The sequence below is a fragment of the Brassica napus genome, chromosome A7 (genome assembly GCF_020379485.1).
Source record: "Brassica napus cultivar Da-Ae chromosome A7, Da-Ae, whole genome shotgun sequence".
In the NCBI taxonomy this organism is placed as follows: Eukaryota; Viridiplantae; Streptophyta; class Magnoliopsida; order Brassicales; family Brassicaceae; genus Brassica; species Brassica napus.
The window spans coordinates 22075204-22095951 of record NC_063440.1 but is presented as its reverse complement, the minus strand read 5'-3'; the positions used below and the strand labels follow the sequence as shown (position 1 = coordinate 22095951).

Genomic DNA, 20748 nt, shown 5'->3' with positions numbered 1-20748 from the left:
TTCTAAACCTTTTGATTCTGGTTCTTTAAAAAAAAAAAAATTGGTTGTGGAATTTTGCCAGCCCTGGTTTGTAGTGGCGCACATACGTGACGTGAGGTGGTTCAAGCTGGTACATAGAATAATAAGTGGCTAAATCCTTTTACCGGTTTACAGTTTCGGTTCAATTAAACCAAGTAGGACAAAGTGGCACACACAATGGATAAGGTACGATCCAACGAAATCATCATCCCCATTGCACACGACTTCATTGGTGCTCGCTCAATGGAAGTGAGTATGTCTCTCAACGCGTTGGCTCGGCTTCCACTGAAGAACACAGGAAGACTCGAAGAGGTCGGTTTAGCAAGACACTCTCTGTTCACCTCGAGAACACCATGCCGAGAATCTACGAAACGGCGGATGGTTTTCGTGGTGGAAGCGAAAGGGAAGAAAGGCATGGCGGCTCGTCAGTATCAACGTACACCTCCTCCTATGCCTAAGATTGAAGACGACGGAAACCCTAGATTCGTTATCTTCATCCGTATGGCCAATGTTCGTCTCTCCCTCCCTCCCACCTCCTTGGTTGGTTTTACTTGGCTTGAAGTCTTGTTGTGTATGTAATAAGTGTTTCTTGAAACAGGTGTATCTTTGGTATCCACTAAGTATAATAGCTGGTGGTACAACTGCCAAGATCATGGTTGCTGCGAAAGATAACCTCTTGGGGAAGTATATCTACAAAGACACCATTGCTAGAAACATTGCTGCTGTTATTTACAGAGTAAGTAAGATAAGCAGAGCTTATCTATTTACTTTGTCTGATTGTGATGTGATTTTCTGATTGTTTTGCATCTTCAATAGGATGAGAAGGAGATACAAAAGACTGCAATAAAGCAGCATCGTGTCTTGCGGACTGCCACTGAGTTTCGATATGGCTACAAACTTGTTGTAATGCTCTCCATCTTTCAGTTATTTTAGTAGCTCTGTTTTCTTTTCCTTTTACAAGCTCTGAAGTCTTTGGTTTTCAGGAAAACGGGAACATGAGAGCTGCACTCAGTACCTCGGATGTCATCGAGGTGAGCTATACAACCACTTTGAGATCAGCTCTCAAACTCCATTGAGTGTGAGTGAATGGTGCATGTTTTTTCCTTCTAAAACATTTGATTTTTTGTCCTGTAATATCACAGCTCCCAACTCAGGACCAGCTTAAAACAGTGTTGGACAAAGTGAAAGACTTTTTCGGGGATGCTAAAGAGTCATTCGGGAAGATATCATCTTTGAATCCTGGAGAAACTGAAGAAAGCCCTGATGAGAAAGCCAAGCAAGTATAAGCAGGTAACAATGTTTTCTCTCTGTTCATCTTCAGTAGATGTATTGGTGTCTTTTCAGCAGAATCATATACTGAGTGACTATATTTTCCAGGGTCCCAAGGGTGGAGAACTGACACTTGGTGGGCTGATTCCAATCTCAACCGTCTTGATATGGGATCCAGAAGGTCCACTGGATATTATGACGAGATGCCCGCTATTTTGTGCACATTTTACTTTTTATACACCTCTCAGAGAGACAGTTTCTCTTAAATCTCTTGTAAACTTATATAGTGTCTGTAGATTTGTTTAAAGAAAGAGCTGTTGATTACAACTTGCGAGTTCAACTTTTCTTAGAAAGAAAGAGCTGTTGGTTAGACTTCTCTCACATTCTTTGATCCTAAGGTTATGGGACTGATTCTCAACAGCTAGCTACAAGTGTCCAGTGGATGATGGATACATAAAGCCAATGTGTACGGGTACAAGATGCAAAGGTGTGTGATAAGAGAGAAAAAAAAAAGCTAAGTTTTTCAGTAAACACAATGTGTAGAGAGATCTTATACTCAAGATATGATAGGTCTAGCAAGATTATTATTTTCAGGTATACCCACAAAATCTTTCTGCATAACACCAACCAATATAGGAAAAGAAGTTAATGGAACAAGAGTCAAGATATGAATAAACCTTGGTCTACCATTAGGGTATACTCGTCAGGGTCGGGCAGCCTGTCGTTTCCATACCAAAGATGGGGAGGGAGCTCAGACAGGAGTGATGTGCTACTACTGTAGTCTTGAAACTGGAAGTTTTGGAGTCCGCTGTTTGCAAAGAAATGCTCTCCATGAAGCCAAGTGAAGTCTAAGTCAGTGTCTAAAGAACCTGAATGATGTGCTTCTGGAAGTTCCCAGTTCAAGCTTCCCGGAATCGACTCTGTATTGCTGGTTGCATTGGAGCTGAAGGGAGCGGACAAGTCCATATCTTGAAGGATCACAGTAGAGTTCTTGTTTTGTGGCATGAGAAACTCATCCGGATTCACATAAGAAGGCTTCATTTCCTCTTGCATGAGAGACGGTGCAGAGTTTGCAACATAGGAGCTTTGGCTTGGCAATGGCTGTTGCTGGAGAAAGCTGTTCTCGTACAGAATAGGAGGCTTGGATTCAAGTGGGTCTGGAACATCATTCCAAGGAAGCAGAGAGTCAAACACACCGGATGAGATGGGAGGATCAAATCCTATACGCGTCTTTTTCGCTTTTGGAGGCATGTGGACATCACTGGTGGGGTCAGACACAGAAGCTGAAGCAAGTTGCTTTGGATCAGTCTCTGTTGCTTTAAGGAATGCATAGCTGCTGCTCTTGCCAGGGCTTTGATGTCCTGAATTAATCTCAGCATCTTTTGGAGGTGAATCCATATTCTTTACTCCACCAGAATAACACTTTATCTCCTTTCCTTTCTCTAATCTACTCAAGTACAGTCTGTATTTCTACAAAAAAAAAAAAAAAAAAAAGTGACAAAAAAGCTTAGTCTTCCTCTTTTAGATAAAGAGAAGGTAAAAGTTTTACCTGAAGATGGCTAGCAACATTCTCCCTAGTGAGCCATGGGATATTCATGAGGTCCAATATCTTCTTGGGACCAGCTTCTGCCAAACACAAAGAGACCAGAAAAAATCACTGCTCTATGAAGAAGACATGCTAAAGGGAGGTACTTACTGTGATCACATCCGATCTGGTTAACAGCGTTAACAAACTTCTGGTGAAGCTCATAAGACCAAACCACTCTAGCTTTCTTGGAAGAAGAAGATTGGTCACTCTCATCCTGAAAAAGCTTCTTCTCAAAGTCAAAGTCTTTTCTCTTCTTCCCAAAAGAAACATCTTCACCACCTCCAAGAAACTGCCCTTGGGTGAACCAGTCAGCTCCTCCGTCATAGCAGCAGCCTTCGATGTCCCTCACTTCTTGAAGCTTCTTTCTAAGAACATGTTGCCATATGATCTTCAGCTCCTTCATTCTTATCGGCTTCAGCAGGTAGTCACACGCTCCATGCTGGACGCCTTTCATGACTCTGCTTGTTTCACCGTCCACCGACATCACTGTAAAAGCAAACAACAAAATTAATAATAACCTTTTCTGTTTTTTTATTTTATTACTCAAGATCATATATAGAAGTCTCACTTATGACAGGGAGGTCCAGTTCAAGGCCAACGTGCTCAAGGAGCTTGAAGCCGTCCATGTCAGGCATGTTCACGTCGCTGATCACGATGTCAAACCCGTCCTTACGTTCCCGTAGCAACCTCAGAGCTTCTCTAGCTAACCCACAGGTAGTGACTGCAACGGGGTTAAAACAAAAGCAGAGGAAATTAAGCAGGTGGACTCCCAATGTGTAAAAACATAGAAAAAGAAGAAGGGAACCTTCGTAGGAGCACTTCTTGAGCATTTTCTCAAGAATCTTGAGCCAGGTTGGGTCGTCGTCAACCACAAGAACCCTGAGACCGACGGGAGAGAAGCCTTTCTCCATGTTCGCTGGCAAGAGAAGGAGAGAGAGGAAGGGAGAGAGATAGAAAGTGGTGTGTGTGTGAGTGAGTGTTCTTTTTTTTTTGGAAAGAAGTAAGTGGGAGAGGGGGTTTTTGTTTGCGTTTCCTTGTGAAAAAGTTACCCTCAGAATATTTGGCGCCGTTTAGATAACGGTCACTGGTGGCGCATGTTAACCTTTACCTCTCTCATTTCTCTGTTTTGAAAACTAGGCTTAGAAGTTAAAATTAGAAATTAGAATATAGTTTTTCTTTTAATTTTGAGGATTGCTTTCGGAGAAGGAACTTTGTTCGGTCTAAGTTCACTGAAAAAAAAAAGTTGTTAGAAATTCTATTTTGTTCTTTCTCTTTAGATTTGTAAGTTGATGTATTTCACTGCTCAATATTCCTCCAATAATGTAGCTCCTTCAAATTGCTCTTAGAATATTGCCACGATAAATATTATGGATTATATTACTCATTATGTTTAATAGTTTTTAACTATATCTACAACTTTCTTTTGGTAATATACACATAAGTTTCTCTTATAATTTTATTATATTCTAATCAGATTGTTTTCTTTTCAATCATCTATCTTATTTAGAGATAGATCTACCATATTTGTACATTTGTTGGATATACATAAATTATTCTTTTTAACAATTCATACTAGCATAAAATAATAATAATGATAATAATACTATAATATATTTATTCATTGCAACAAGAGTATACTTCAAAATAACTAGATATCTTTTTCTTAAGTTGGTCGTTGACTTTTCAGAGCCGAACCTAGAGACCACCGTCAACTACTTCCAAGGTTGAGTAAGCTCTTTCACAGGAGGTTTCTGCAAACCATCAGGGATTACTTCTGGACGAAGTCCATGTCCAAGCAAATCTGCAGATCAAACTGTTTAAACTGCAGCTTGGACATGGATTTTAAATATCCGCATGATCCAGTTGACATAGTGGCGGTTAACCCTTAAGCCTTCATATGTTTTGATCTTTACTCTTTAAATGTTTGACACTGGGCGAAATTAGTAGAAAGGTAAAAGACAATAAAAGGAAAATGGTACACAGCTTGTCATGCACAAAGCTTTTTTATGGATGAGGACGTGGCCTGTCGAGACTTGATAAACCACAACAGATACCTCATTCATTATTGTTTCCTTTCCTTTTATAACCTTTTTGCCAATAAGAAAAAGATAAACGCATTACAACTTTATAATCAGTGTTATCATTGTGGTATTATTATTTGGGAGATGTGGATGTGCACAGTATACTGGCCATGTATATCTTCTGTTCATGGGATTAGAAACGATGTATGCACGTGACCTGCTTTTGAAGGAACGATACACTCGACTATTTCAATTTTAATTTTACTTTTGCTAGTGGTATTTCACAGTATTTTAAACTATGATTTAGGCAGCCGGCTAGCGGCTCTTTAGGCGGCATCAGACGCTACGCAGTGGCCAGACTTCCCAATTACATACCATCCTATACGCCAGAGGCAGATATATAGGTAATAGGAAGATGGTGCAAATGCCACCTGGTTACCATCAAGAGACTATATTTTACCCTTCTCTGTATGTTTTTTTTATTTAACTAGTTAGAGTATATTTTCTCTATCATATCATCCATGTATTTTTTCAAATATATTTAATTCTATTTTTTCTTACTTAGAATTATTTTTCATTTTCCTAAAAAAGAAATAGATTTATTTTCTTTTAGTGGTTTTTAGCTTTTTCTTTTAGATGTTTTATTAATAAACATATATATATATATATATATTCTATGGTTGTGTTTTTTGTCTTCCTTTAAAATGATAAGAAACAAATTAGTGAACAATACCAAACAAAGAAATGGTATAAATATTTTTTTTATTATTTAAAATACATTTTATTGTGCCCCATGCAAGAATCATATAGTCTAAGTAGACATTACGCAGCCAAGGCGGAATCTACCCATGTTTTAGATTATCATTAAAAATTCAAATTAATAGTATAATTATATATTGTTCTTTATTAAGTAATATATCATTTATTTTAAATACTTTTTAGTTTAGTCATAAACCATATTAAATTTAATTGATCTGTTAAGTGTTAACTAAGGGTAAACTTTTCTTTTGAAATTTAAAGTAATTGTAAACTTACGTATTGATACATCTTTATGTTATTTTAAAAGAATTGTGTGTGTTTTACATATAATATAAGGGCAATTGTCAATAATAGCACCTTTTGAAGTTTATGTCTCAAAAATAGCACTAGAAGGAGAAAGTAACAAAAATGACATTTATTAAAGGGTAAAATATCCATAATACTCTTGGTTTAAAATGAAATAAACAAACAAAAATAAATAAAATGAAAAAAAGAAATTTTTTTTATAGTTTCAGATTATATGTTTTCAGATTCAAAATTTTTATATTTTTTTTTGAATTTTTTTTCGAATTTTTTTTTTTCAATTTTTTTTTTTATAATTAAAAATACTTTTTGAAACTGTTTTTAAAATTTTTATTTTTTATTTTAGTATTTATTTTTTATAAAATTTTAAACCCTAATTCCAAAACCCCACCCCTTAACTCTAAACCTTAAGGTTTGGATTAATTAACCCAAGGGATAAAAGTGTATATTTATCTCTTTAATGAAATCTATTTTTGTGATTTTGAGCCTTGAGTGCTACTTTGGGAACAAAAACTTGGTTTGGTGCTATCTTAGTCTTTTTCTCGTAATATAATGGAGTGTTGACATACATATGATATTTCTTATGCCAGCCAAGTTTTTTTTTTTTTTTTAAGAGGGTGAAAGCATTTAGCATCGATTTACATGCCCGCGAAGTTAAGAGTCGAGATCCATACGTGGTACGTCTCTTTGTGGATCATCATGGGATCGAACAAGGTAAATGTAACCTTTTCCCAAGCGGCATTACACCTAAAGAAACATGAGTCTCACTCCTGAGAAAATAAAATACTTTGCAGACGCCACTAGACCCGACAGTACTTAGTGTGTGTATAAAATTTGACATAGGAGTCATAAGAGTATCTTTTTTTTTAAACTATTTTTACCTTATTCTTCCTGATTCTCTAACCCCGAGGCAAAACAGTCAGAGACTCACTGCGATGATTAGTGGCGGGCACGAGATATAGCAGAAGACGTACGCTTTATTCCGTACGTATTTGTTGGTACCTCTCTACTTAAGATCAAATATGACATGGGTTTGAGTGTGCATATATTCATCGCAATTAATTAAATAAAACTTATTATATACTAGAATAGATAGAGGTTATAATAATGCGCCACAAAAGATGCACTAAGGTCGGATTAGACCCACTCAACCCAAAGGAAAAAAGGTCTGATAGAGTCATTTCTCCAATCACCTGCCGACAATTCATACTTCTTGTGTCAAATTGTAATTCCCTAATTTGTAGAATGTCTCCAGCACGTTGGCTCGTGTCATCTACGCGCTGCTTAGGGCACTAATCATCAATTATGTGCATGTAAATCGATGCTTAATGCTTTCACCCTCTAATTATTGGATGGTACAAGTATAAAACCACTACCAATGAACGTTAATCGTTCCTTTAACTGAAGTTTCTTACTACTTTATTCACCATTATAAATGGTTTGATGCTGGAAGTTAATTTTAAGAGCTTTAATTATGTAACTAAGCAGAGTATAATAAATGAAAACCAATGAGTGTGCAACTGCATCCTAATAAAGGGGACATCCACATTATATGTAAATATCAAGAGACTTTGGGCATGTAATCTTGTTCCAAGTGCTATTCTATACAATGATCCTTAAACTTTTTGTTGGTGTTTGCAGTCGAGTTAATGGCATTTGATTATGAATTTTCTAGAGTAATGCATAATGAATATTTACAATTAAATTTCTTATTTAATTTTACTATACATTTTCAAAAACTATTAACCAAAGATATTTGATTAATATTTTTAATTAATGTTTTTAATAAAAATACAAAAATATTTTAAAATTTAGAAATTTTATTTTTGTAGAACAAAAAAAATCTATTTTTTTTTACTTTAAGAAAAGAAGAAATATATCACACTATCATATTTTTTATTTATTAAAACATAAATAAAAAGAGAGAAGTGAACGATGAGAAAGAAGTAAAACAATAAGTTCAAACAGTGTGAAGATGATAACAATTAAATTAAGCAGTAACAACTAAATATTACACATATTTCTAAAATATAAAACCAAAAGAAAGACAAAAGAAAATACAACTAATTCTAACCACAATTCACTATACACTTTTTATATTTAGTGGTATATTTTTTTCTTGCTTCAGAAATCCCTTCCAATGTGAAATACTTCTTATTTAGTACCATATTCAACTTTCATCCACATAAAAATTTATCTACTTTCAATTTCTGTTACTTGTTTGCTCTTAAAGATTGTTGTTAAAGAGTCATTCGATTCTCTGTTGTCAAAAAACAAAATCAATCTTTTCATTATTTATTATCACCAAATAATTAACTGTTAAATTTTGTAAGAATAAAAGCATCGCAATTTCTGCGACGTGCCTTGCACTTATAACTAATCATCCCTCTTCCATATTAATTACAATCCTATTACTCCTACGATTCATTGAACCCTCAGCCCTACTGCATACTGATATACTCCTAAGATATTTTACAAATTTAGTACCTACTTAGATATATTTTAGAAGTTATAAATAAATGGGAAGCCTACAAGTGTTTGGTTTGATTAGTTCTTTATTAACTAGTTACGGATCTAATCATAGATTGCAAATGGCTAAGGCTTATTTTGGAACGAGGACTTGGTTCATTTATGGAACGACTGTCGTGGAGCCAATAAATATTTGCCTATAAAAGTCTCTATAATCATTTGGTTGCCACTCAAAAAAAAACTCAGCTGCACATCATACCTTTGTTATTTTTGAGATATTCATCTATATAAACCTCGCATTTTATGGGGTTAAAAATAATTGAAAATTAATTTCAATCTCAAGTTTGATTCTTGAATAATATTAGAAAAACGAGTAAGATATTTGACGCAATTTTAAATATGAGTCATTAAAAATAAGCTCACCATTATTATAGACGTTTAAAACATACTAATGACGTTATATTATCCAGTTTTCTGCGATTAACTCATATACGTTTTATTACTCACTAGAAAGCTACTTTCTCTCAAAAAAAATTAGGGAAAATTGCTAAAAGAGAACAAAAAAACAAGGTTGTTGTCCCCTTGGTATAAAACCAACATGAAGTTGTCTCAATAGTATAATTTTTCTCATAATCCCAAAACTATCCCTATATTTAATCTAATTAAACACAATTTAAAAGTTAATTTGAATTTAAAATAGAAGTTAATGGAAAAAATGAAAAAAAAAATTGAAAGGCAATCGAAAAAAAAAAACAGTATAGATATGCATCATAGAGAACAAGAGTTTGTGAGAAGAATCAAAAGAAAAACTATGGGAAAACCATAGATTGATGAAGAAGAGAAGGGATAATCATTTTTTTCTTTATTTTTTTCAAGTAAAATCGACCATAACATGTTTTAGGAAGTTAGAATATTTTTAGGAGATTTTTATAATATTTCCTTAACTGAAATTTCATTAATTTTCGCAAAAAATCAGGTATTCTTATCCGTAGAAGACGACTTCTAAAAGTTTAGAAGAATGATAAAAATTTTGAATACATTTTCTACTATGAGTAGACGTAAGAGTACATTGTAGAAAACACATTCTCTAAAATTTAGAATACTTTATAAACGTAGAAGATGCATTCGGAAGGAAAGTGGATACCTTTACGATTAGTAGAATGCACATTCCTCTTTTTTAGAAATTTAGTAAATAGTAAAATGGACGTTCTAAAAGAAGTAGATGAACGTGTTTATTTTAGAAATTGTTTTCTACTATACTATTTTATGTTGAAGACGCATTCTACTTTTAGTAGAACGTATCTTAAAAATCTTATTTACCAAGTTTTTGAACAAAACAAAATTACCAGCTTGTGTATATGGATGTTTTATTAATTGTTTATATTTTTAATAATTTTTTTGATTCTCAAAATTATTTATTTCATTAGTTTTCAGAAATACAAAGGGTAAAAAGGAGAAAAAATGGACAAAACTAGTTTTATACCAAAGGGACAACAACCTGGTTTTTTTATTCTCTTTTGGCAATTTTCCCAAAAAATTATAACCAAGAAGATTATATAAATTTAAAGTCATTTTCAATAAAGAATGGAAAAAAATAGAATGGCTAAAAGGTGAAACTTTTGAGAGGTTGGGGAGAGAATGAATTCTACGTTCAAACAAACATACAATATTCAAAATGATTCTAAATTATATTGTTATAATAAGTATTATAAAAAGTAACGAAATGGAAAATTCCCACTAACAAAATACTTTATCCCACAAGGACAAATTAACAAATATTTACCAAAAGAAAAAGGCGTCTGTGTGTGATTGGTGACCAACAAATTGGAACGATCAAGATGAATTTTTTCCTTCTTATCTTATTGTTGGACATTCTCTCATACTTCTTATACTTATTTTAATGAAATAGTTTTTCCCCTTAAAATATTTGGTTCTACAAACACCTTTAAATATACAATATAAAATGATAATTTTATGTATAAAATATGAAAACCCCCTTTTACGATAGTTCAGGTTATTTGATTTTCACCAATTTATTCTTGCTTCTGCTTTTCTCATTCTTTAATAGATTGGTACAGATACCTGATATTGATGTATAACTCACTTTACAATATAATAGTAAAAAAAAATATCTAGAAAGCTTTGTGTAATAATTATGAAAATGTATTATTTCCTAAAGAAAAAACCGTTTTAAGAATATAAACCAAAGTGGCTTTTTATTGAATTTACAGAAAACTAGATTTTGTTGATATGCCGAAAATATTTAGAAAATATAAGTTCAAGTATTTTGTTTTCCTATAATAAAACACTAGATTAAGACCCGTGCCTTGCACGGGATGAACATCGTATATATAAATTATTTTACATATAGTATATTCTTTTATATATTATAAAATAATATATATATATATATATTAGAGAATGAAAAAGTCAATAACTATTACGTATATAATTAAATTGGTGTAAGTACGTAAATAAATTTTATTAATCCAAACAATCAGTTTTTCTATTTTCTATTTTATATAATTAAATTTACACAATATATACATAGATAAACAGTATATTTTTAATAGGTATATATTGTTAAATGATGTGTTCTACTTATTTGTATCTTTTATAACAAAAAATTTAAATCGCTGATAACAAATTTTCATTGTTCAATATTTTTGAAAGTTTTAGTAATCTATAATTAGTTTTTATAAACATTCAATGCAAATTTTAAAATTTAAATATTAAGTTGTTTGTATTAGTTCAGAGATTTTATCCAAAAAAAATTGTTCAAAGTAAATTTCAAAATTAAATTATTTATATATTTTCTATGGTATATAATTTAATTAAAAGATATTAATATATATGAGCCTTTCTACTTACATGCTTTTGTAGTAATTTTTATCTTGTCATAAAAATAAATAAATCATGGGTCATAAAAGTTTTAATGTGAGATTTTTTAAAAAGTTCAAAATATAACATATACGAAAAAATATAAATTTTTATTATATGGTTAATGTGATTGTTTAATTTATTTTAGTAACTTAAAGTTAAACAAAAATAATAGAGAATACACTAATTTATATCAAATCTTTATTATTCAAAATCATTAATTGTCATATATACTTTAGCCTTATTAGGCAATTCCATGATTTTTATTTAAGAAAAAAATCGAGAACATTAATAATTAATTTATGGTTAGTTTAATAAAAAGTTTATTATATATTTAGATGAACCAACTTATTTCTCTAAGGATTCTAAGAATCATTGTGGTGATGACACATGTCTATCTCAAATGTTGTAATGTTTCTCTTTTAATATATAAGGGATGTTTGTGTACAACGTTCTGAGCTTAATGATCTCTCCAAATCATTATTTTTTCATTTAAAGTTGCTAGTCGATTACCAAAATATGTTGCACAACTGAAGAAAACTTCCACTGTTTGACACTTCATGATTCATTTTTTTTGTCAAACATCTCATCATAGAGCTTATGAAGTTGATCTTCGTCTATCAATTAATGTAATATATAAATTAGTTAATCTGAATTAGATGATTTTAAAAATCATAAAACCACAAAGATATATCAATAAAACCTAAATACTAAATTTATAAGTATAACTTTACTTTGACCATATACTGTCAATGTTACCTTTACATAGTGCATGTGACTTAAAAAGTGCATGTGACTTAAAAATGCTGATGTGAAAATACGTAATATATTACAAAATAAGGATATGTTATATTATATCTTATTCTATCGATCTTCTTGTCTTAGAAATATTTTGTATGAAAGAAGATTATTACAAAACCATATTTTATCTTTTATTTTCCAAATCTTAAAACTAAATTGTGAGTATTATATTATTTAAGGACTTCAGCTTCAGCATACCCCAAGTTTGTGGTACTTTTTTCATTCAAAACCATGAAATTCATTCGATCTCTTTACCTTTTTCTGTAGCTTTTCATTTCATAACAATATTTCATATATTGATTTAGATATGACATTTTAACTATCTGAATATTGTTGTGAAATATCAGTAGCTAACATATCTAATAATTTTCAAAGACCAAGAATCCTTAATCACATTTTTCTATTATTGGTCAATATGTTATACAATTGTTATTTCATTGAGACTTGATGTAAATAAGAATCATGTGGTTTTAACTCATTTTACACTGATCATATTTGCAGGCCTATAAATAAAAGCTGTTATAAATTGATTTACACTGATCATATTTGCAGGAACTGTTCCGAATAATCCATGCACCTCGTACTTGGTTAGAGAGGTTTAAGTCTCTATGTGTATTTAGCTAACTTTGGTTACTTTGACTTATATTGGGCTAATTGTGTCTTTTATGTATGGATTATGAAAAAACAATAGGTTTAAGGTTTGATACGAAACAGGATCCACCTTGAATATTTGTTAAGTTACTTCGTTCTACAAGTGCAAACATATGCAATTGTAGTCTTTGTAGTGTCACTTTGCAATACAATACGATCCAAAAATACGAACACACTATGATTTCTTGTATTACAAGTTGTAAATAGCAGGAGCACCACATTCTTATTCTATCTCCAAAAAGGTTAATTATGACCAACACATGAATTCCGACTTGCAAGTAGTTCATTCTAGGCTCAATTAGCTGCTGTATATGAAAGATTTTAAAAAAATGACAAATAAATTGATGTTTCTAGAATCTCATAAGCAAGCACAAACAGAATATGACATTAGACTAGATCAAGAAAAAACATGCAAACATATACCATAACATGGGGCATTTTTATCCTTAGCCTTAGGTTATAGTCACTAGACATAGCACTAGGTTCTGGTATAGATGGATTTGAAACACCAAAATCGCATAAAGGACTAGTGATGGCGGTTGAAAACTTATAAGACATCGAGTATATAGTAGGCGAGATATATATAACAAAGGATATGTCCAAAATTTTAAACATAAAAAACTGTCCATAAAACAAAGGATTAATTTTACATTTGAATCCCAACGATGATAATATATTATTACTCAGACCTCATTTTATTGAGTTGGTTCAAAGCAGGCTGCAATATATTGTAAAGAACCCAAAGTAGAGCCGGTGCAACCACGAACAACAACAACTGTCCCCTGTTGTCTTCGCCTTTCGCAGCCGCTTCCGCCACCGCCGCCATCTGGTTAACTACACTAGCAGAGGCCTCCGGAGGCATAGTCAAAAGCCCTGACGCAGCGAGACCACCGCCGATGCCAAGACCCGCGACGACTCCTTTGCTCTCGCGCATCTTGTTGATCTGGTTGAGAGCTGGCTGGAGAATGTTGAAGAGCACCCATCCGATCGCCGGGACGATCGGGAGGAGAAGAGCTAGTCCTCGGTTGTCGCTACCTCCCGCGGCCGCTGCCGCGAGCTCGGCGATCTGGTGGGCAGCGAAGGCGGGTTCGGAGTAGCTGAGGGTGGAGAATACGGCGCCGGCGAGGGCGGTGCTTGTGACGGCGAGAGAGACGGTGGGTTTTGGTGGTGTTGGGAGGGTGATGAAGGGTTTTGATGAGGAGATGGGTTTGGTTTGGTTTGGGGACTTAGGAGGAGATGGGTTTAAGGACATGCATGTGGCTGATGTTGCCATTGTCGCCGCCATTGGTCGGAGGGGCTTGGAGATGAGAGAGAGAGAGAGAGAGTTGAGGAGTGAGTTTTGTGAGATGGTTTTGGGAATATTAGAAGGATGGATCAGTGGAAGTGAAAGGCTTCTGGATACTTCTCTTATCCAAGGAGGAGAGTTGGAGATTTTTGTGAGATTTGAGCCACTGATTCTATGCCACGCTTCTCTGTCTTATCACTTTGATCTTCCCTATTTTACGTTAATTTTAAATTAATTTTCTTTATTTTTTCTTTTAGTCAATCATTTTTTTCTGTAATTCTTATTGCATTTCACCTTTAAATCAATAATATTAATAATATTATTTTATTATTCTGACTTTTTAAAAAGAGTCATATAATTTGTTTATATAGTGTCTATATGGATGAAATTTATTTAATAAAATATGGAGCCAACATTCGTACTAATTACGTATTTTTGTTATAATGAATAGTATATTTAAAAGAGTAAACCATAAGCATATGATTAATAATAAGATGAATTTCCTTTTAACAATTTTTTAACCACCGCTAATCCCCTATATATTAAAGGAGAAACATTACAACATATTTTTGTAACCACATGTCATCACCACAATCATTCTTAGAATCTTTTAAAAAATATGTTGGTCCATATAAATATATAATAAATTTTTTATTAAACAAACCATAAATTAATCATAAATGTTCTTCATTGTTTCCTTATATAAAAATCACGGAATTACCTAATGTGACTAAAGTATATATGACAATTAATGATTTTGAATAATAAAGGTTTGATAAAAATTAGTCTATTCTCTATCATTTTTAATTCATTTTAAAATAAATTAAACAACAACATTAACTATATAATAAAAATTTAGATTTTTTCGTATATGTTATATTTTGAATTTTAAAAAACAAATATAAATGACTAAAGTTGTTAAAAATCTCACACTGAAATTTTTGTGATCCATGGTTTAAAATTTATCTTATAACAAGATACAAATGATTACAAAATTACATAAGTAGGAACTAGGAAGTCTTATTTAATAAATATTATATATATGCATATTAATATTTTTAAAAAATAAATTATATACCATATAAAATACATAAGTATTTTAATTTCGAATTTGATTTGAAACTTTTTGATAAACATTTTGAACAATTATTGACAATTTAATATTTAGATTTTAAACTTTGCATTGAATGTTCTTAAAATTATAAATTACTAAAACTATTAAACATCTCATAAATTTTTTATTGTTATCATTGATTTAAAAATTTTGTTATAAAGAAATAAGCGATCAAAAATAATATGAGTATAAAATATTTTTAACAGATATCAATATTAAAAATATACTATATATCTATGTTAATATCATTTAAACTCAATTTTATAATATATAAAATACAAAAAATATTTGTCTGGATAAATAAAATTTATTTAAGTATTTGTACCAATTTAATTATAGACGTAATAGTTACTAAATTTTTAATTATTCAATATATATTTATTATTTCATAATATGTAAAAAATATATAATACTTGAAAATAATTTATATATAATATTTATCCCGTGCAAGGCGCGGATCTTAACCTAGTATAATAATATTTCTATTGGTGAAATAATTAATGTTGGTGAAATATCTACTTGGTGAAATATTTTGATTATTGTGGAATATAATACGGTCCAAATATAAATAGGTAATATTTTGAGTATATTTTTGTTGGAGATACACGATTTTTTTTAGTATTACTTATAATTTTTATATGCATATTTAGCGGTGGTTGCTTATAAAGATAATTATATAGACATGTACTAGTTTAAGTAATTTCATGAACAAGGTCATTTGACTCTATTCTTTTGTAGCTAAGAGGTGTGGTCACACCATCAGACTCAAAAAATCTGTTAAGCGTTGAATGATCATATGATCTAGTAACTGAACCAAAAAGGCTACTTCACCTAAACCCGCATTTGTGTCATGTTATTTGGAATAGTCGGTGATAGGAAGTGAATGCTTATACATCAAAGAAATACATATTGGCTACTTATAGTACATTAAACATTTTGGTTATTTTGATCTTTGTGTGGTATACTTATGAGAAAAAAAAGTGTTATATTATAAAATTTCTCTTTTTTAAATTAGAAAAATCCATGTTTACACGAATAAGAAAAATTTATGAACCGATTACTAATTTTTCACACTCTATTTAAGTGTTTTTTCATGCAGTAATGATCCCAAAGAAGCGTCGTGAAGAGGTAAAAAGGTAAAAGAACTCCTTTCACTAATATAAAATCACGTAGAAAAGAGAGTTCCAGTTTCACTCATTTTACGATTCTATGACCAACTTATTGCAGCTAAATCTGACCCAAGAAGTATGAGCTCTGGTCCATATAAGAAGCTCTTTACTCTTTGACCAAAAAAAAAGAAGCTCTTCACTCAACCCATATTCACTTCCCAAATACACTATTCTCACTATATCAACCTGAACTAAGAATCAGAGAGTCTTGAGAGAAACTTCTTACTTTTTTCGTGGAACTCACAATATACCATGCATGCCCATTTCTTTCCATGTGCAAGAGGTGCATTTGCGCACGGTATACAAAAGTTTACAATTTTTTTGGTTAAAATTTAGAATATTTTTTTTGGAAATTTTAATAACTTTTGGCAAACCTGTTTTTAATTGTTCTTATAAAAAAATTGTATAGAATCCACTAAAACAATGGGATGAGCATGATACCATGAACAAAAAACTATCCCGGGAACGATTTCAAATGAAAAAGGATTTCCGACTATTGGAATAAGTAGATGCTTCTCATCAAGCACGTCTCAATGTTTATGTGGATCCTAAGCAAATTCTAGTTTTATGAGAACAAACCAAATAGTTGTATAAAAAATAGTAATTTTTAAAGAACTTTTTTGGCCATACGCAAATGCACATGCTTAGAAACGGGCATGCATGCTCCTTTACCTCCAGATGATAAACATCCACCATACGCCCTTCGTTTGTTCCATCTGTTCTAATCACCCCCAACTAACCTAAGAACACGGAAGAAAATATCTTACTATCCTGAATAAGTAGGATTTCAAACCCGTCCTAGAATGAAAATTTCTCATATTATTAGAGAAAAATTCAAGTCTTATTCGCAACTAAATTGTCTAAGAACATGATTAATTCGGGTTCTGGAATTTTTAACGGAAGTTAAGAAACTATTTCTTAACTTTTAATTAAAAAAAACTAAGAACCGGTTCTTAAAGTTCTTATTTAAGAACCGATTTTTAGTCTTTTTAGTTAAAAATTTAGAAACATTTTCTTAACTTCTGCTAAGAACCCCATCCTAAGAACTCCGTGTTGATCATTTTGATAAACAAAAAGTGTCTAAGATCATTTCTGTGGCCCATTTTTTTTTTTTACCAAAACCTTTTTTTTTTGTCACCAAGTAATTAATGGCAAATGATAGAAAAAATGGACTTGGGCTTTGGTATACAAGTGGACTTGTAAGTATTACATATCCCATTCCATCTGTTGACGCTGACACCTAATCGCTTTATTTAAGGAAAACGTATAGAGATATATAAAAAGATTGAAGCTTACCCAAAATCCAAAATGTAACAATCTTTTCTTTATAGAAATTCACGGAAGAACGAACAACAGATTCATCAAGTCCCTTCCTTTTCCTCCTCTCTATCTCTCTCTCTCTGAAAACTCCACCGCATAAATCACAATCTGTTTGGTCCAACTTGTGAGTCCCCTGAAACCATCCATGTGAATTTTTGATGGGTCCCTTCTGATCCCTCTTCTCTGTATATTCCACGATCATCACGATCTCCAGGAACAGAGAACTTTTATGTTTGTGTTTGGTCTTTTTTTTTCACTGATCGCTTAATATATTATTTGATCATCGTTGGTGGTTATGATCTGGGTTTGTTGTAACTGTAAACTGCTTTTGTAATCAGTTGTGTTTGTAATGATCTTCTGTTTATGTGATCTTATTATTGTCTTAAAAACATGAACAGCATTTCTCTCACGATCGGTGTTCTTCACTACTTACCATCAAAGGTAGTGTGACTTTGATCTTGAATTTGGTTATAAAACGGAGTTTAGATCATTTGACTGAACAATGCACTATTTTAATGATCATATTGATTTTTGATTTTTTTTTTTTTTGCTAAAGATGTAAATGTCATTTCTAGAATGATGGTTTGGTTACAAATTAATTGAACCAGAATCTGCTATTAAACCCCCATTATGTTCTTAAGGGTCACAAAAAAAAAGTTTTAAAAAAACCCCTAAGGATTAAGTCCAAAGCAAACCAATAATGGTGAGCAATGAAGTTAATAAGCAATAATCATTTTTTTTTTACTGATATTTATTGAGTTTAAAACAGTTGGCTAGGGCTCTGCAAAACTGGAGCAGTGACCAATGGACAGTACTATTACTACTGCAACATCAAATGGTGTTAGCCCTGCTGCTACGTTGCAACTCCATAGCATCATCCCAGAGAATCCGACAATAGCTATGGAGTTGCCCTCCTTTGTGTCTCTGAAACGACAATTCCTTGGAAACTCTGCTCCTGGTGACTTCTTCCTTGCTTCTTGTCCTTCCATTGCCCTTCATGTTCTCACAACATGTGACTTGGATCCTCGTGACCTTGCCAAACTCGAGGCAAGTGATGATAACTATGCTCTTTTTTTCTTCTGATATGAGATTTTAGAGGCTATAAATATTTATTTAAAAACTTTAATAAAAATATTTTTTTTCTTAATTTTGCCAACATATGTAAAAAACCTTCAAAATTAATATATGGACGTCAAGACTAATGTTTCATTCAACCCATGTGGTTGATGCTGTTCTGATTGTTTTTTATTTCTCTTCAGGCAACATGTTCCTTCTTTAGGAAACCGGCAAACTTCTCACCAGACCTTGAACTCTCCATCTCCGAAGTTGCAGCTCTTGACATTTGCCAAAAGAGGGCGATATTTAAACGTATGGGAGAGGAAGAACGCCAAGAAATCAAAAGGAAATGCGGAGGCTCGTGGAAGCTGGTTCTAAAGTTCTTGCTAGCTGGTGAATTTGGTTACAGGCGGGAAAAATCACAGGCACTTGCTGGTCCTGGTCATAGCATCGCCGTCACATCCAATGGCGTTGTTTACTCATTCGGATCCAACGGTTCAGGACAACTCGGACATGGAACCGTTGAAGACACTTGGCAGCCACAACCAATCAGGTGACTCATCTCTCTTATGCTTCTTCCGTTCGGTAATAAGCATAAGTTTTCAGATTATGTAATATTTCTCATCAATATAATAGCATAATTAACTAGACTTTTAAAAAAATTCTTTAGAAATGTTTCTAGTCCCTAAATTCTCAGATCCGGCCCTGATTGTTTTTGCAGGTCACTTAATGGGATAAGAATCATTCAAGCAGCTCTTGGAGCTGATAGAACAATGCTAATAAGTGATGCAGGTGAAGTGTATGCCTTTGGAAAAGATTGTTTTAGCGACCCTGGTTTAGAGATTCAACAAACTAAGGTCATCACAACTCCTCAGCGAGTCAAGTCCTTGACGGAGATCTTCGTGGTTCAAGCTGCTATTGGATATCACTTCACAGCGATTTTGTCTAGAGAAGGCAGAGTGTATACATTATCATGGGGGAAGGATGAAAAACTTGGTCATGGAACCGACCTTAACTGTTTGTTGCCTCAACCTTTGTTGGGGGACTTGGAGAACGTCCCTGTTGTGCAAATTTCTGCTGGCTTTTGCTATCTTCTTGCTCTAGCTTTTCACCCCACTGGCATGTGAGTCTCCTTGTAATGTTTGCACCCATTTGTTTTTTAATATGTGCTTACTGTTCTGTTTTTTTAGGTCGGTGTACTCTGTTGGATGCGGTTTGGGTGGGAAGCTTGGACATGGCTCAACAATTAGTGAGAAACAGCCTCGGTTGATTGAGGAGTTTAGTCTTTTGAAGATGGAACCGGTTATGATCTCAGCAGGGGCATGGCATGCTGCTGTAGTTGGGAGAGATGGGAGAGTGTGCACTTGGGGATGGGGAAGGTATGGCTGCTTGGGTCACGGAACAGAAGAGTTGGAGTTGGCTCCTAAGGTCGTTGAAGGATTAAAGGATATTAAAGCTGTACACGTAGCTGCTGGAGAGTACACAACCTTTGTTGTGTCTGATGATGGTCAGGTTTACTCATTCGGCTATGGTGAAGTCAATCTTGGTCAGGTAAGTCTGTTTTTTTTCTTGTTATAAGGGTTTGAGACAATGGTCTTGATATGATCTGGATTTTAGCAGGGGGATGTGGAGGAGAATACACTTACTCCGAGGCTGGTTTCATCGTTGAAGGAGACAAAAGAGCGTGTGGTTCATGTGAGTTTGACAAAGTCAGTGTCATTTCCCTGGACTGGTCATACATTTGCAATGACAGAGTCAGGGACATTATATGCGTTTGGGTCTGGCGGGAGAGGGCAGCTCGGGGTGAAGCTTGGTGATAACGTTATGGAAAGAGAAGAACCAGCTAAAGTTATTGGTATTGATCTTTCTTAGGTATTTGGAAAGAAAAATAATTTAGGTTTACATCACCATTGGTCTTTGACTAAAAGAAATGGTTGTACATAGTAGTAACAGAAGGACATTGAAGATGGTTATGGTTTTTTTTTTCTTAGTTTTGGAGGATATTTTTATTGGATATTTTGCTTTGAAAGTTTACCATTTATATC

General features: G+C 33.0%; 4 protein-coding genes across 8 annotated transcripts; 2 read left to right on the top strand and 2 right to left on the bottom strand.

Annotated features, from left to right (window-relative positions):
* The first annotated feature begins 180 nt into the window (after positions 1 to 180).
* Positions 181 to 1662, top strand: LOC106410393 (protein HHL1, chloroplastic-like). Its single transcript, XM_013850887.3, has 6 exons — positions 181 to 528; positions 617 to 754; positions 835 to 921; positions 1002 to 1049; positions 1161 to 1308; positions 1396 to 1662. The coding sequence occupies exons 1-5, from the start codon at positions 196 to 198 to the stop codon at positions 1302 to 1304; spliced, it is 750 nt and encodes a 249-aa protein (XP_013706341.1). The 5' UTR covers positions 181 to 195; the 3' UTR covers positions 1305 to 1308; positions 1396 to 1662.
* A 92-nt stretch (positions 1663 to 1754) lies between these two features.
* Positions 1755 to 4017, bottom strand: LOC125576273 (two-component response regulator ARR11-like). 2 transcript variants are annotated; one of them, XM_048735926.1, is made up of 5 exons: positions 3681 to 4011; positions 3444 to 3596; positions 2984 to 3361; positions 2837 to 2913; positions 1755 to 2757 (listed from the first exon to the last, which is right to left on the bottom strand). In XM_048735926.1, the coding sequence occupies exons 1-5, from the start codon at positions 3784 to 3786 to the stop codon at positions 1948 to 1950; spliced, it is 1524 nt and encodes a 507-aa protein (XP_048591883.1). In that variant the 5' UTR covers positions 3787 to 4011; the 3' UTR covers positions 1755 to 1947. The 2 variants fall into 2 exon arrangements, with proteins under 2 accessions (XP_048591883.1, XP_048591882.1); XM_048735925.1 differs by having other exon boundaries at positions 3444 to 4017.
* A 9324-nt stretch (positions 4018 to 13341) lies between these two features.
* Positions 13342 to 14401, bottom strand: LOC106380007 (photosystem II core complex proteins psbY, chloroplastic). Its single transcript, XM_013819869.3, has one exon. The coding sequence runs from the start codon at positions 14042 to 14044 to the stop codon at positions 13439 to 13441; it is 606 nt and encodes a 201-aa protein (XP_013675323.2). The 5' UTR covers positions 14045 to 14401; the 3' UTR covers positions 13342 to 13438.
* A 3191-nt stretch (positions 14402 to 17592) lies between these two features.
* On the top strand, positions 17593 to 20748 carry LOC106379692 (ultraviolet-B receptor UVR8-like). Of its 4 annotated transcripts, none has more exons than XM_022689058.2 (7): positions 17593 to 17771; positions 18046 to 18088; positions 18417 to 18694; positions 18907 to 19256; positions 19425 to 19826; positions 19894 to 20254; positions 20324 to 20748. In XM_022689058.2, exons 3-7 carry the CDS (start codon positions 18452 to 18454, stop codon positions 20573 to 20575), a joined length of 1608 nt encoding a protein of 535 aa, XP_022544779.2. In that variant the 5' UTR covers positions 17593 to 17771; positions 18046 to 18088; positions 18417 to 18451; the 3' UTR covers positions 20576 to 20748. The 4 variants fall into 4 exon arrangements, with proteins under 4 accessions (XP_022544779.2, XP_013675177.2, XP_013675061.2 ...); XM_013819667.3 differs by having other exon boundaries at positions 17599 to 17771; positions 20321 to 20748; XM_013819723.3 differs by lacking the exon at positions 18046 to 18088 and having other exon boundaries at positions 17598 to 17771; positions 20321 to 20748.

Coding starts and splice junctions, on each gene's coding strand:
- LOC106410393 (XM_013850887.3), top strand. CDS start 196: ATGGATAAGGTACGATCCAACGAAATCATCATCCCCATTGCACACGAC. Junction 529..616: donor TCTTCATCCGTATGGCCAAT/GTTCGTCTCTCC, acceptor TTCTTGAAACAG/GTGTATCTTTGGTATCCACT. Junction 1,050..1,160: donor GTACCTCGGATGTCATCGAG/GTGAGCTATACA, acceptor GTAATATCACAG/CTCCCAACTCAGGACCAGCT.
- LOC125576273 (XM_048735925.1), bottom strand. CDS start 3,786: ATGGAGAAAGGCTTCTCTCCCGTCGGTCTCAGGGTTCTTGTGGTTGAC. Junction 3,362..3,443: donor ACTGGACCTCCCTGTCATAA/GTGAGACTTCTA, acceptor TTGCTTTTACAG/TGATGTCGGTGGACGGTGAA. Junction 2,758..2,836: donor ATGTTGCTAGCCATCTTCAG/GTAAAACTTTTA, acceptor TTTTTTTTGTAG/AAATACAGACTGTACTTGAG.
- LOC106380007 (XM_013819869.3), bottom strand. CDS start 14,044: ATGGCGGCGACAATGGCAACATCAGCCACATGCATGTCCTTAAACCCA.
- LOC106379692 (XM_013819723.3), top strand. CDS start 18,452: ATGGACAGTACTATTACTACTGCAACATCAAATGGTGTTAGCCCTGCT. Junction 18,695..18,906: donor GTGACCTTGCCAAACTCGAG/GCAAGTGATGAT, acceptor ATTTCTCTTCAG/GCAACATGTTCCTTCTTTAG. Junction 20,255..20,320: donor GTGAAGTCAATCTTGGTCAG/GTAAGTCTGTTT, acceptor TCTGGATTTTAG/CAGGGGGATGTGGAGGAGAA.